The 13,729-nt window shown below is 38.8% G+C and overlaps 1 protein-coding gene across 8 annotated transcripts in view; it reads right to left on the reverse strand.

Moving 5' to 3' along the window:
• KIT (KIT proto-oncogene, receptor tyrosine kinase) overlaps positions 1 to 13,729 on the reverse strand; it is a 79,696-nt gene that overhangs the window by 30,018 nt on the left and 35,949 nt on the right. For 4 of the 8 annotated variants that reach the window (XM_079767673.1, XM_079767671.1, XM_079767669.1 and 1 more), the window contains exons 2-5: positions 13,441 to 13,710; positions 10,378 to 10,659; positions 9,146 to 9,282; positions 4,896 to 5,064 (exon numbers count right to left, since the gene is read on the reverse strand). In XM_079767673.1, the coding sequence (XP_079623799.1) occupies positions 4,896 to 5,064; positions 9,146 to 9,282; positions 10,378 to 10,659; positions 13,441 to 13,710 (858 nt within the window). Of the gene's footprint in view, positions 1 to 4,895; positions 5,068 to 9,145; positions 9,283 to 10,377; positions 10,660 to 13,440; positions 13,711 to 13,729 lie in introns of all 8 variants that reach the window. The other 4 variants (XM_079767672.1, XM_079767670.1, XM_079767668.1 and 1 more) reach the window with 1 other exon arrangement.

Genomic DNA, 13,729 nt, shown 5'->3' on the forward strand with positions numbered 1-13,729 from the left:
AATAACGAGAGACAGGATTTAAATTAGCCATTTGACATTTACTTTGCTCTTGTAGAATCACTGTCATGAAGGAAGAAAGGACACACATGTGAAATGTTTATTCACCCATCTCTACCTCTTCAGCAATTCTCTTATTTCAAGATCTATCACCATCTTATAAATCTTCTAGTACTAGTCTTGATGCTTATTAGGTTAAAAAGTATTTGTAGGACTAAACAGCCCATACCCGACTCAATATAAGTGTTTATTTGATAAGAAGGTGACATAAATCAAGAAGGACAGCCTCAATGCTCAATAAAAAAATGTTGCATTTGGAAAATAAACTCTGGTCATCTCATCTATCATATATTACAGATGAGCCAACGACAGCATTTTAACAAACCATGTTTTTAACTAAACAACAGAACTGACTCCCATCAAACATCTACAGGGTGGGGTGGGGCAGTTTTCTCGGTTTTTCAGAAGCAACAGAAGAAAAAAATCATAAAAGACAAATCTGAATACATAAACATTTTTAAATGTCTATAGAGTAAAATTAATTAAGGTAACAGGAAAAAGAACATAAAAATATAGAAGGAAAAACATTTAAACTAGTAATTAAAATAAGGAATCACTTTCACTTATTATAAATAGCAAAACTGCAATAAAGCTGCTTCAAAAAATAAAAGTATATCCATCCTATTGAAAGAAAAATAGCAAAACTAATTTGAAATAAATAATTTTGCAAGTGTGGGAAAAGTGACAGACTGAATGACACACTGTGAACTGACACAACTCTTGGAAAGCACTTAGCAATGTAGATTTTTTTAAAAATTATTCTTCAATTTAACCCTGCAGTTTCCATTTGAGAGCTCTTCTTAGTGAAGTGAATGGCTACATACAAAAGAAGTGCTATTTACATGAGTTATAATAATTTTAAAAATAAGAAACTGGTTACCGTATGTTCCGGTGTATAAGACGACCTTTTAACCCAGGAAAATCTTCTCAAAAGTCGGGGGTCTTATATGCCGGAAAATACGGTATTTACAACTTAGAATTAAAGTGAGTTATTGCCAAATGATGGGTGGGTTACCGTATTTTCCGGCGTATAACACCCCCAACTTTTGAGAAGATTTTCCTGAGATAAAAGGTCGTCTTATATGCCGGAAAATACGGTAAATAAATAAAATAGCCCTTAGATATAATTATTATAATAGTAATAGTAGAAGAGCTTGAAAAATAACACAATAAAATAATTGCCAATATTATTTTTATAGCTACCATTTATGGAATATTTACTATGTGCCAAGAACTGCCCTAAGTACTTCAGCATACATTTTATTTAATAACTAGAGGCTTGGTGCACGAAATTTGTGCAGGGGCAGCGGGAGGGGTCCCTCAGCCCAGCTTGCACCCTCTTCAATCCAGGACCCCTTGGACATCCCTCTCACAATCCGGGACCACTGGCTCCTAACCACTCACCTGCCTGCCTGCCTGATCGCCCCTAAACCCACCCCTCTGCCTGCCTGCCTGCTTGCTTGCCCCTAACTGCCCTCCCCTGCCAGCCTGATTGCTCCTAACTGCCCTCCCCTGCTGGCCTGATCACCCCTAACTGTTTCCCCTGCCAGCCTGATCGCCCCTAACCGTCTTTGCCTCAGCCCCCGCCACCTTGGCTTTGTCCAGAAGGAAGGCAGGAGGACCGGAAGATGTCTGGTCGACCCAGTCTAATTAGCATATTACCCTTTTATTAGTATAGATTATAACAAATATCTAATCTTATAATGCTGAAAGAGAAAGCCTATAACCCCTAATTTATAGATAGAAAACATCAAGTCCTGGAAAGCCATATGGCTAGCTATCCAATGGGAGAGCCCAGATTTGAATACAGGTCTATGAGAAGATAAGGCTGACCTCTTCTTACTATAGTATACCCTAGGGCAGTGATGGCGAACCTATGACACGCGTGTCAGCATTGACACGCGTAGCCATTTCTGATGACACGTGGCCGCTGAGGCGGCTGCATGCCAAGGATGAAACATTTGCTGCTCCTGAGGATGAAACATTTGCAAAATAATGTTTTTTCCTCAAAGTGACACACTTCCCGAGTTATGCTCAGTTTTTTGGCCAAGTTTGACACACCAAGCTCAAAAGGTTGCCCATCACTGTCCTAGGGTGTCATTGAGAAAGAGAGAGGAAGAGGGAAAGAGAATGAGAGAGGGAGGTAGAATGAGTTGTATGTACAAAGAAAACCCTGTTGCATACAAAAATATAAATATAACAAATCTTAATGGTTATATCAACTCAGTGGAATTATAAAAGAATTTTTAATTTTCTGATTGTTGCCCTAACTGGTTTGGCTCAGTGGATAGAGCGTGAGCCTGTGGACTCAAGGGTCCCAGGTTTGATTCAAGTCAAGGGCATGTACCTTGGTAGCGGGCACATCCCCAGTGGGGGGTGTGCAGGAGGCAGCTGATCGGTGTTTCTCTCTCATCAATGTTTCTAACTCTCTCTTCCTCTCCCTGCCTCTCTGTAAAAAAATCAATAAAATACATTTAAAAAATTTTCTGATTGTTTTAAAAAATTATGGAATTTAAAATTATCATTATTTTTGGTGCTATTTGGTTAAATATATTGAAGTCCCACATGACATAGCCAAAACAGTATTTAATGCCTTTTAGTTTCTACAGATTCAGAATAAATAATAGAGTCCAACTGTTCTATGTACCAATTGAAAAAGGATTTTTCAGGTGAGAATGGAGAAGCATCCAAATGAATGTGGTTATGCAAACCATCACCTTTTTCTAATTCCTGAATCATAAACGATCTCCTCTGCCATTCTTTAAGCTAATTTAGGTTAATTTTGAAGGAATAAATGTTTCCTCTGATTGCTACACTACATTTTCAGGTTTTCAAGGTTATAAATTCAAAACACACAATGGAAAAAATATTCAAATATTATAGACAATATTGCACAAAAGTATCTCTCACAATCATCATGTATAAAATACTTGTCTTGAAATCCCCTCCAAGTTTTCTATAGTCTGGTTTGCTCAATATAGTTTTATGTCCTATTTTGGAACAGAGCTTGAAATTCATGAAGTGTAAGAATTATTAGAATCAAAGAACTCCACCTGGGTTGTTATAACATAAAAGTGTGACTTTTTTTTCAAGTACATCTGCATTAAGAATCTGATAATGCATTAATATTTAATTAAGAGCAAATACTGTGGCAGGTACTTCTATAAAATCTACTGCCTTTTCTCCTTCCCACAACTTGGGACTTATGGCTGTGTTTCTCAGAAGAGACAATGCAGGCAGAGGGAAACTAGGGTACATTAGAAAGTTAAGTGGCAGAGCCCCAACTCAAAACCAAGTTTGGGCCGTCACACAGCCCAGTTCTCTCTACCACTCTACGCTGTATCCAAATCCTATTCTACTCCAGCCCCTGGAGACATTACTTTTCTTTGTCTCTTCCTGGTCTTGTCCCACCCAAACCCACTCCTGAAACAATACAAAACCAGATTCGGATTTCTCAGCCACAAGTCTTTCCAGTTATACAGTTATATTCTTGGAAATTGATGAATGGATTTTTAAAAATCTGATTACATACAACAATATGCTCAAAACATCCTTACTAATTGCTTTCTGGGGCTGAAGCTGATATATCAACATGCTCCCTAATCAACTTAGCAAATTAGCACTTACTGAGTTTAATATTTTAAAAGCATAGCCTTCTATTCAAATTAATAAATGGTTCACAATCACACTTAGGGACAGAGTAGTACTCTTTCTCTGTGCTGACTCTACGTAATTGCAACCAAAGTGTCTTTTCCATGTTCAGTCTGGAGAGACCCTTTCAATTACAACATGGGCAGAAATATCAAAATTATATGAGATTATCCTGGGACAAATCACAGACCTCTAACATTGCTACGTTAAGTTTTTGAAGAAATATGGGGAGAAAGGGAAAAAAATGAAAACAGATATGGCATCATTTTATTATTGCTGGATGAAGAATTTCTCCACCCTACAAGTACTTCATCAAAGTCAAGCACTAAAAAAAAGGTTGCATTAAAAAGACAAGAAAATAGATTAAATTCAAACAATATTCAAAAGACAAAAAAAAAAATGTGTAAATGAGGTAATTTTACAATCATTATTTTCCATAAATCAAAACATCCAATACTTCACTACACTCTGTTCTCTTTAAGTAGATGCTTGGAAAATACATATTTAGTGAGATTTCTAGAGTAGGGAAGAAAAGGCTAAACCAATGTGTGTATCAGATATGATGGAGTTAGAGGCACAGGTTACCATGTTCCAGTTTATGCTCTTGTAGAACCAGTAACCCATGTCCCTGTGACCTCCTTTCTGAAGGTTCATGCAACCACCTCTAAGGTGGAGAATAGGGTGAGGTGGGGTGGGAAGGAGAAGCCCAATTCATCCCTTCCTGCTACAAATGAGCTAGAGCCATGAGTGACAAAACAAGAAACCAAAAGGCTGAGGAGCCCCACCAAAAGATTCAGAGAAATAACTTTGTTTTAAGCATTTTCATTCCTCAACAGAGAAATTCTACATCAATTTCCAAACTCAAGTCATTCAGCAAGGACAAGAATTTTTGAAAAAGCTCAAATTATACTTTATTTGTTTTTGGGGGTAGGGGTGGGTAGCATAGAGAATGAAAGGTCTGAACAACTTCAGTTACAGCTTTCCACTTCCCTCTACTCAACAGGTAGAATTTGCTTTTGTGCTCTAGTTGGAAGAGGCTACAATGATCATTTTCATTCATTCATCATTCATTCATTCATTCAGTAATGATAAGAATTCGTTCAACATTCCATTTACATAAAAAGGAAATCAGTAATTTCTTCTTTCACTACTGCCAGTAATTTATACATTCCCATAAAGATACTTACCTACTACTTCCAAGGTTGTTGTGACATTTGCTGATCCAAAAGTATTATTGGCGTAACACATGAACACTCCAGAATCATTCACTCTTGCTGAGCTGATAGTCAGCCGATCCTGACGTACAAAATTGAAGTCACCCTGATGCCAGCTATTACTCTGTACCTGTGCTTTAGTCTGCTGGTTTCAGAAGGAGAGAAAAAAAAATCAAAGATTACCATAAACTTTATATTCAGGATGTCTCCTAGATAAATTAAAAATAGCAGCAATTAACTTCTCCATATTAGCATTCATTATACACTTCTTAAGTAAGAATAATAAAGCATCATGACAAGTCTGTCATTGGAACACTTCATATTACAGGATTATATTGAGAGATAGTCATTATTAATGATTGGGAAAAACATGAAAATTCATTTCTTAATAACCATAGCATTCATCATTCCAAATTATCTGCAGTGCTAAATATTTTTAACAGTGCCAAATCTTAGAAGTCACTATATAAGAAATATTGCAGAATACTGATATTTTATATTGAGTCAGCGTACTTATATTGATATTTCCTATTATGTATTTTTTATTCTATATTCCAGTGATTGAAAAAAACAGATAGCTAATAAAAATAATTTTCTGTTTTATTAGCATGTATATTATGTTCATGCATAAAAAGAGAATCACATTGTCTACAACTAACTTGAAAATTCACCCTACAATTTTTACCAAGCAGAATTTGGAAACTCTCATCAAAGAAAGATCTGAGGTATAGAATACACATTGAAACCAAGCCCCAACTTATTTAAGCATGAGCTGAAGAGAAAATGTTGTGAATTACCCTTGTGATATCACCATCTCACTCTTATTATTTGTCTGAAGACAAGACATGGGGAGATTTCTTGTGTGGGAAATGTCATGGGAAAAAACAAACTATAGTTGTTCTCTGAAAAGATTAAAAGGAGCAGCATATAGCTTTCTGCCTTCCCAAATTTCCTGAAATGTGACACATTCCTATTACAATGGAAAAAATAACAACAACTAAAATAGAAAGTAAATAGGAGCTGATACTGACATGGAAGGAGATCAAGGGTGATTCGCTGGCCAGGCCGCGGTGAAACTCTCAGCGTCTGGCCATTCTGACAGTCCTGTAAATCAGAACAACCCTCTGGCAAGCAACTTGGCAGCATGTTCATACCCCTGATCACTCCAGCAAATGTATCTCAAGGAAATAACTGAACAAAAATAAAAAGCTCCAAGACGTTTACTAGAGTAAAAACTTAGATGAACTAAATGTACACCAGGCATAAAAATTAGGAATATGTGAAAACAAGAAAATGTTTCAATTACTTAAAAAAACATAAATTGAGTGTAACTTAAAACTGCAACCATATGATAATACAGATGTGTGGGGACAGAAAGAAAAGAAATACTAAAAATGCAGGCAATATAGCATGTTATAAGGACTAGCCACATTGGAATGCTGACCACTTCAAAAGAAATCATCCAAATTGAGTTGTGTCTAAAATATAAAATATGTCCCAAATATTGAAGCCAAAATGAAAAAATAATAATGTAAAATAGCCCATTAGCAATTTTATGTTAATAACACGATAAAAATATTTTCAATATAGTGGGTCTAATAAAGTATATCATTAAAATCAATTTTACTTTTTTACTATTTGTCATGTGCCTCCAGAATATTTAAAATTACACAGGAGGCTCACATTGTATTTCCAATGCACAGCACTACTATATACAATGGTGGAATTATACCTATTTCTCTTTCTCATGTTAGGATAGTTCTGGAAAGTTTTTTACATTAAAATAAGCACACATAAGTGCTGACTGCCAACGGTGAATGTTTTGAGTAAAAAGAAAAGAAACCTTCTTTTTGTTGACTAATTGTGAGATCCTGGACAAGTCAAGAATTGCACCAGTCCTTTGTTTCTAAAAGGGACTGAGGGAACAAGGGTTTTTAAAGGCCTCTCCAGTTAGGAGCACTGTGCAGATTTAAAAATACTCCCTTCTAAGAGATTCTTCTGATAATTAATTGGCAGACATCTGCCACTTCACTGCATAAGATCCGTTGTTAAGAAAATGCAATAGCGAGGTGAAGTGACATTTTCTCTAACCTTGCCCAGTCCATCATGTCACAGACTTCTCCTCTGCAAAGGCAGAGTGACAATGGACAGATAATATAGCAGGTTCCAGATTCCAGGTATCTTCTCCTTGTAGTTCTTACAAGAGCCCAAGAGTCTGCCTTTGGGAGCTACAGAGGGACACTGAACATGTGAGTGCCAACTTGGACGTAAATGATGCAATGTCGACACATACACCAAAGACTGTAATTTTGGATGCTGTCGAAGATCATAATCAAAAGCAAGTAAAAATACATGGATTTATAAGCATTAGAAAAGCTAACCAAGACTTACAAGTGCTGAATAAATTTCAGAGTCTCTTATATTTTAAAACAAAAAAATTGCAAAAACTCTAAAACAGTTTACCTATATTTCATTGTGAGCTACATGACTCTAAATGGTTAGAATCAAATACTATAGATTTTAAAGATAATTTGATAGCACCAACAGTGCTAAGTATTCCAAATTAAGCCGAAGGATATCAATAAAAGATTCATAGATGAACCTTGGCACAGAGCCACGAGCCCCATCTGCAAGTCACACATTACATATTGCTTGCACGTGATTTGGTTTTCCTTAACCCTTGGAGGTGCGCACACTGGGATTTCCCCAAAGAGCTCCCAACACTGAAGGCTTATCTACCAGTGCCAGTGGATTAATTGGGAATGGCATCCAGGGCTCCTGGGAAAAATGGTTCAGAGCAAAACTGCCTGGGGCAATTTAATTTCTCCTCTCAAAAAGGCTAATTTTCAAGTTATGCTGAAGCTCAAATACACACACAGGCTAAACTGTTCTCTCATCTGAAATCAAGAATTATAAAAAGCCAATTAATATAGGATTGTGTTCAGGAAGGTTAGTCACAAGTCCATACATAAGCCATTGTTTTTATTAAATTACACGATATGGGAACTAAAACTTATTTCTCTGAGCCATTGGTTTGAAAGAGCAAGTCCATGGGACAATCCATTCTTCTAGTCCATGGCAGGCTTCATTTAGCAAGGTGTCATCCATCACAGGTCCACATGAATACCATCATGATGCTTTGCATTATGCTAATCACCATGGTTACTTGTTTAGCGAAGAATTCTTTTAAAAGGCATAAAATTGCCATTGTTGAACACAGGGCATGATGAGGAAGAAGAGAAACAGGAGACAAATATAGCCTTTCTTTTTTCCAATGTGATTCATACACACATACTGAGAGAGAAAAAATCACCGTGACAGCTAACTAACTAGATGGCCAAGATTATTCAAACAAAAATTACTGGAAAAACTCAGTCAATGAAAACTGTAAACAAAATATTAGAGAAATTAGACATTTTAAAGACCCTGCTATTAATATGAGTATTTAGAGAGGAAAAAAACAACCTCAAGTATAACTGGCTAGAATTTATTTCATTTTAAGATATACCTAACATAGTGGTTTGACATATAGTAGACATTCAATATGCATTTGTTAAATGAATGAGAACGTAAACCTGTCCGAATGTTTCAGATTCAAGATAACCATTTTATTAATAGCAACTAAAACAAATAGAAAACCATTAGCAACTTGATCGCAGGTAATCAGCCTCAAAGGAGGAAATCAGATCCATACAAAAAGAAACCCATCTCTCAAATGGATAAGCCACTTTACGAGGGAGAAAAGAGCTTCCTGGTAAATATCTGAGACGAATTATTCTTTTTAAAATATGGAAGGGAAAAAACTGGCAACTCTTCCCAATATTTTAAATAATTTGGCCTGAAGGGTATCAATCATACTTTGAAAATCAAGGTATTTATGCAGTTAACCATTAGTTTTGTGTGTTTTTTAATTTCCCTAACTAAAGTTGTTAAAAAACAACAACACAGCATATAACATAATTCTGAAGTTATCTTGTAGATTATCTAAAACAAATGTACAAAATGACATGTACTTTTTACCAATAATAAGTGTACACAGCCACATATGGTGTTATGAAAGGGGAAAATATGCATCTGCACACACTCCCAGACAGTCCCCCCTCAGACAGACACGCCAGCTGAGCCATCCCCCAGGACAATTAATAGACTTTTAAAAAAATGTGAAAATCTCCCACATGCAGAGAATGATATATTGAGAAAAATGAAGGAAACAGTTCACTCACCTGGCTGTTTTCCTTTATCCACATTGAGTCCACGGAACTAGACACATCTTTTATGGAGCATGTCACTGTGAATTCTTCCCCTTCCCTAAGAAGAGAGCTTGATTTGGACACAGTCACAACTGGTACCGCTCTGATGGCTAGAATAAAAAGAGACGTGGCCCTCAAATAATTCGTCCTATCAAAGCATGACATTTTTACTTACCATTTTTCCTCAAACACACACAGCTCCTTCTGGCATCTTTGAAGTAAAAATATGAAGTATGGTGCTAACTGATCTGTATTACTTACTTGCATATCTAAAGACATCAACAATTAAACCATGCATCATCCTTCAAGTAAATTCATTAATATTGAGTGGGGAAAACAGGAGTGTCTACTCTGAGATCAGACCGCTCCTGGTCAATGTGACTTCGAAACAGGTAGAAGCCCAGGCGAGGGGACGCAGCTTTTATCTTCATCTCACACAACCCTGCCGGTTTCGTGAGGATGTGACCTACAACTAATTATATTCTTCTAACCAAACAGGCATCTTTCCCATGAGTTGTAAAAATAGTATCTTGCTCGTTTCTGAAAATCCCAGGTCTTAAATAATCAAATGTTCCCTTAATCCCAGTGAGTGTACTTTTTCAAAAGCCTTAATAAAAACTATTCAATAGCTGATTGCCAACTCGTGTTGAGTGAGATGGCCTCTGAAGTACAAAAATCTAAATATCTACCTGCAACCAAAATAATGTGCCTATAATGTCACAATGAGAATGAGGCCCATGGTTAGTTGGTACTTTCCTCCTCGGATTATGAATAGTTTGAGAATGCATTAAAATTAAATAGCTGAGGACAAAGTTGGCCCATATATCAATAGTAAAGAAGGGAGTGAAACGTGTGTATGCTAATCTTTTCAAACAGTGTAACTTAAGCTTCCGAATGGGTTTCTCTTGGAAAGAACACTTTGTGCAATTATGAAACCGGCTTGTCCTAAAGTCAATAGGTTTTATGACTGTCCCCAGTATGGTCTAAATGCCAATCTCTGGGAGACACACCCAGCTGAAGGCAGTCATGGGCTGGCCCCCTGGGGAATAAGGAATTCACAAGCAGCTGGCATTATTTCAAGTTGGGGGGATTAAAGAGCCAGCTGCCCGACTGACTGTGCTAAGATGGACCACTGGAAAGAGAGAAGTCCTCTTTCGATCAGCGGATGGTCCGGCTCCCAGAGGAAAGTAAGCAAGGGCCCGTACCTGCCCTCACTTTCAGGGTGAATTTCTTCGACAGCACCGACTTGCCCTTCCTGTCGGCAGAGCAGTGCAAGCAGAGCCGGTGGTACTCGCGCTTCACGTTTCTGATGGTGATGCCAGCCTTGGGATCGGCGACAAACGTCAGGTCCTTGGGAAGAGGTTTCCCCTCGCAGCCCGTGAGGGAGTAATTGGTCACGTCCGGGTCAGTCAGAGGGCAGCGGACCAGCGTGTCATTGCCTTCTTTCCCATACAGGGACAGGCCCATAAGGAAAAGCTTTGCAGGATCTGTAACATATTTAAAAAAATCAGTGATTTGAATCTGGTCACCGGCACTGAAAAACGCTTCTCAGAGATCGAAAACGTTACCTTTCCTAACCACCATTCCCAGTGGATCAAATGGCTGCTGAATTTTTTTCTTTGCAGGCAAAAGTAGGATTTACCCAAATAACACTAACAAGTAAGAGTTCACGTTTATTAAACACTTTCCATGTGTAGGGCACTAAGCTTGGACCTTTACACACTATGTATTTCATTTCATTCTCAAAAATACTCCTACGTGATGGGCACTATCATTATCCCATTTTATAGATGAAGAAACTGAAGGCTCAGAAAAAATGCTTCTCCTAAAATGATGTCGCCTGGAAACGGCTGGGCAGAAGTCAAACCCAGCTCTGACCTAGACCAACGTGTGTGCACTCATATTTTATCATAACCACCACTCTTTTTCTGCAACTGGTAATACTTTAAGGAGCACTGGCCAAGAATAAGCTGTCTGATAACACTTCTTACGGTCAGGGGAAGGTGTCCTTCCTCTAAGCCAGTGGTCGGCAAACCGCGGCTCACGAGCCACATGTGGCTCTTTGACCCCTTGAGTGTGGCTCTTCCACAAAATACCACGGCCTGGGCGAGTCTATTTTGAAGAAGTGGCGTTAGAAGAAGTTTAAGTTTAAAAAAATTTGGCTCTCAAAAGAAATTTCAATCGTTGTACGGTTGATATTTGGCTCTGCTGACTAATGAGTTTGCCGCTCACTGCTCTAAGCCCTCTGGGAGGGCTCTTTCCAGCGTTCCCAGTCTCCAGGATCTTTGGCTTCTGAATAGAATCTAGAAAACTATCAGCCGACCACCGCGGTACAAATAGCATGGGGCCCTCCCTCTATTCAAACTCCTTAAAAGTTAAGTATAACTTTTGGAAATAAAATAATTTCAAACTCACAAGGGGAGTTTATGAGTCTCGGGAATACTGTAGCAAATACTTTATCGTCTAAACCAGAACCCTTGTGGGTGAAAGGGGGTCTGATGGACTGGGAAAGCCTCCGGCAGACTGGGACCCCATATAAGCAAAGACAAACCTCATTCTGTATCCACCATATGCCGCCACCCTTTACCGTGTGCAGATACTATAGATACACAGTCGGGCCAACAGATTTGTTTTTTATTATCTTTCCAATCTGGAAATTAAGATGTTCCACAAAAATCCATTTAATATAACTGAAATATACGTCTCACCATTTAATTTTGACCAAATTGGTAAAAAAGAGTTTTCCAAAATGAATTATGTATCTCTCAGCCTTACATTTATTTTTGTGAATAAATTACTTCATGGTGGGTGAACAATGGTCTATGGCCAGAGTTGGCTATTTTCCCATCTACTCTTTCTCAGCTGCTTGAGTCTGGCCCTTACAACAATGACCTGATTTTCTACATTGCTGTAACCTCGATTATGTAAGTATCCAAACATCTTAAATCAGTAATAATTAAAGTCTAGTTCTAAGTTATGGAGGACGACTTCCCCTGTAAAGAAATATTGGTGAGTTCTGTGAGGCTGATTTGACTAATTCGGCAGTTCTCCCCTTTTAGTCAGTTGTCTACCCATCCTATTAATAAGCAGAATGCTTATTACCACCTGGAAAACACAGAGACCCTCTGTCAAAGAACAGGGCACAGGTTGGCTCAACAACTACGGAGCCATGCCCAGAGGCTGAGCTGTGGCCTATCAATGTGGACTCCTTCCAGCCATCCAACTAGGAGAGACAACACACAAACTAAGGAGAGACAGCGTCAATTTCATGACACCCTTTATGGCGACCATGTGAGTCCCCTTACTAACCCGGATAAAGCTAGAATGTGCACGATTCTGTCTCCCTAATGACATTTAGGTAAAGAAGACAGAGCAGGTGATTTTATCAAATGTTGCAGGGAGGAACTGAGACGCTTGAGGTTGCTCAGGTTTATGATTTGGGATAAATGTAATCATTATTCTTCCACAATATCATGGAAGAGGCCTCCTCCTCAGGCCTGTTTCAATGATAGCCCCACTCCAGGTACAGCCCAGGACTAGAAGTGGGCCTGTATGTCTCTTTATAACCTGGCTGTCTCTCTTAAGCTTCAAGTGCTTCAGTTTTTACATCAACACAAAAAGGTACTCACTCCCCACCCCACCCCCATCCCCACCCCCCAAACCTCCTCTTGACAAAGATACACAGCTGAATCACTGAATTCATCACAGGAAATGAGTTACAGAAAACCAGCGATCATATTTTTCTTTTGTTGCTAAGAGGTCACAATTTTTCAAATGAATCAACTGACATCTATGAAGAACCTAGAAAGGACGCGGGATGCTTTGCCGACCGAGTGATTTTTCTGAGTTTATCCCTTAAAAGTGGGTCAGTCCTCTTGAAGTGTTAGTCTCGTTGAGGCCTTTGGAGACCTTTAGTTCCCCGAAGTGTTTTTTACTAAGTGGGAGTATCTGAGATCTCCAGGCATTAAAATGCAGCCTTCCCAAAGGGCCTAATTTATCCTCGGGGTTTACCCAGAGCACCGGGACAAATGGGCTGACATGCTGTAATCTCATTAGGGAGAGTGCCCCAGCCTTGCAGACCTTCGGCTGGAATCATATCCAAAGCCACAAGATGGAGAAACTGACAAACAAAGCACAATTTGGTTTGGGCTTCCTCGATCCAGCCAGTAATATTTTACCCACGGCTCAGTCATCTACATGTCACCCATAATTAAGAACAGGATATTAAGTTCTCTGAAGCACAGCATCAAAGAAAGCTGAGCATTTACCTCTAACAAACACATAAATGGAACTGCTTAAGCCGTCCTCGTTGGTGCACGTGTAATTGCCCGTGTTGGTGGCCTCTGCTTTCTCCGTGATCCACTCATGGTGTGTTTTCTCATTCAGTTGACCCAGGGTCTCGAAAGTCCATTTGACAAATCCTGGGTCGGTGCATAGCAGCCTAATCTCGTCGCCAACACTGACTATTAACTCTGGTTTTGCTGGATGGATGGATGGTGGAGACAGTTCCCCTGGACTCACCGATGGATGCGAAGAGCCTGCCAAGAAAAAATGGGA

Source organism: Cnephaeus nilssonii, assembly GCF_951640355.1.
Source record: "Cnephaeus nilssonii genome assembly, chromosome: 1".
In the NCBI taxonomy this organism is placed as follows: Eukaryota; Metazoa; Chordata; class Mammalia; order Chiroptera; family Vespertilionidae; genus Cnephaeus; species Cnephaeus nilssonii.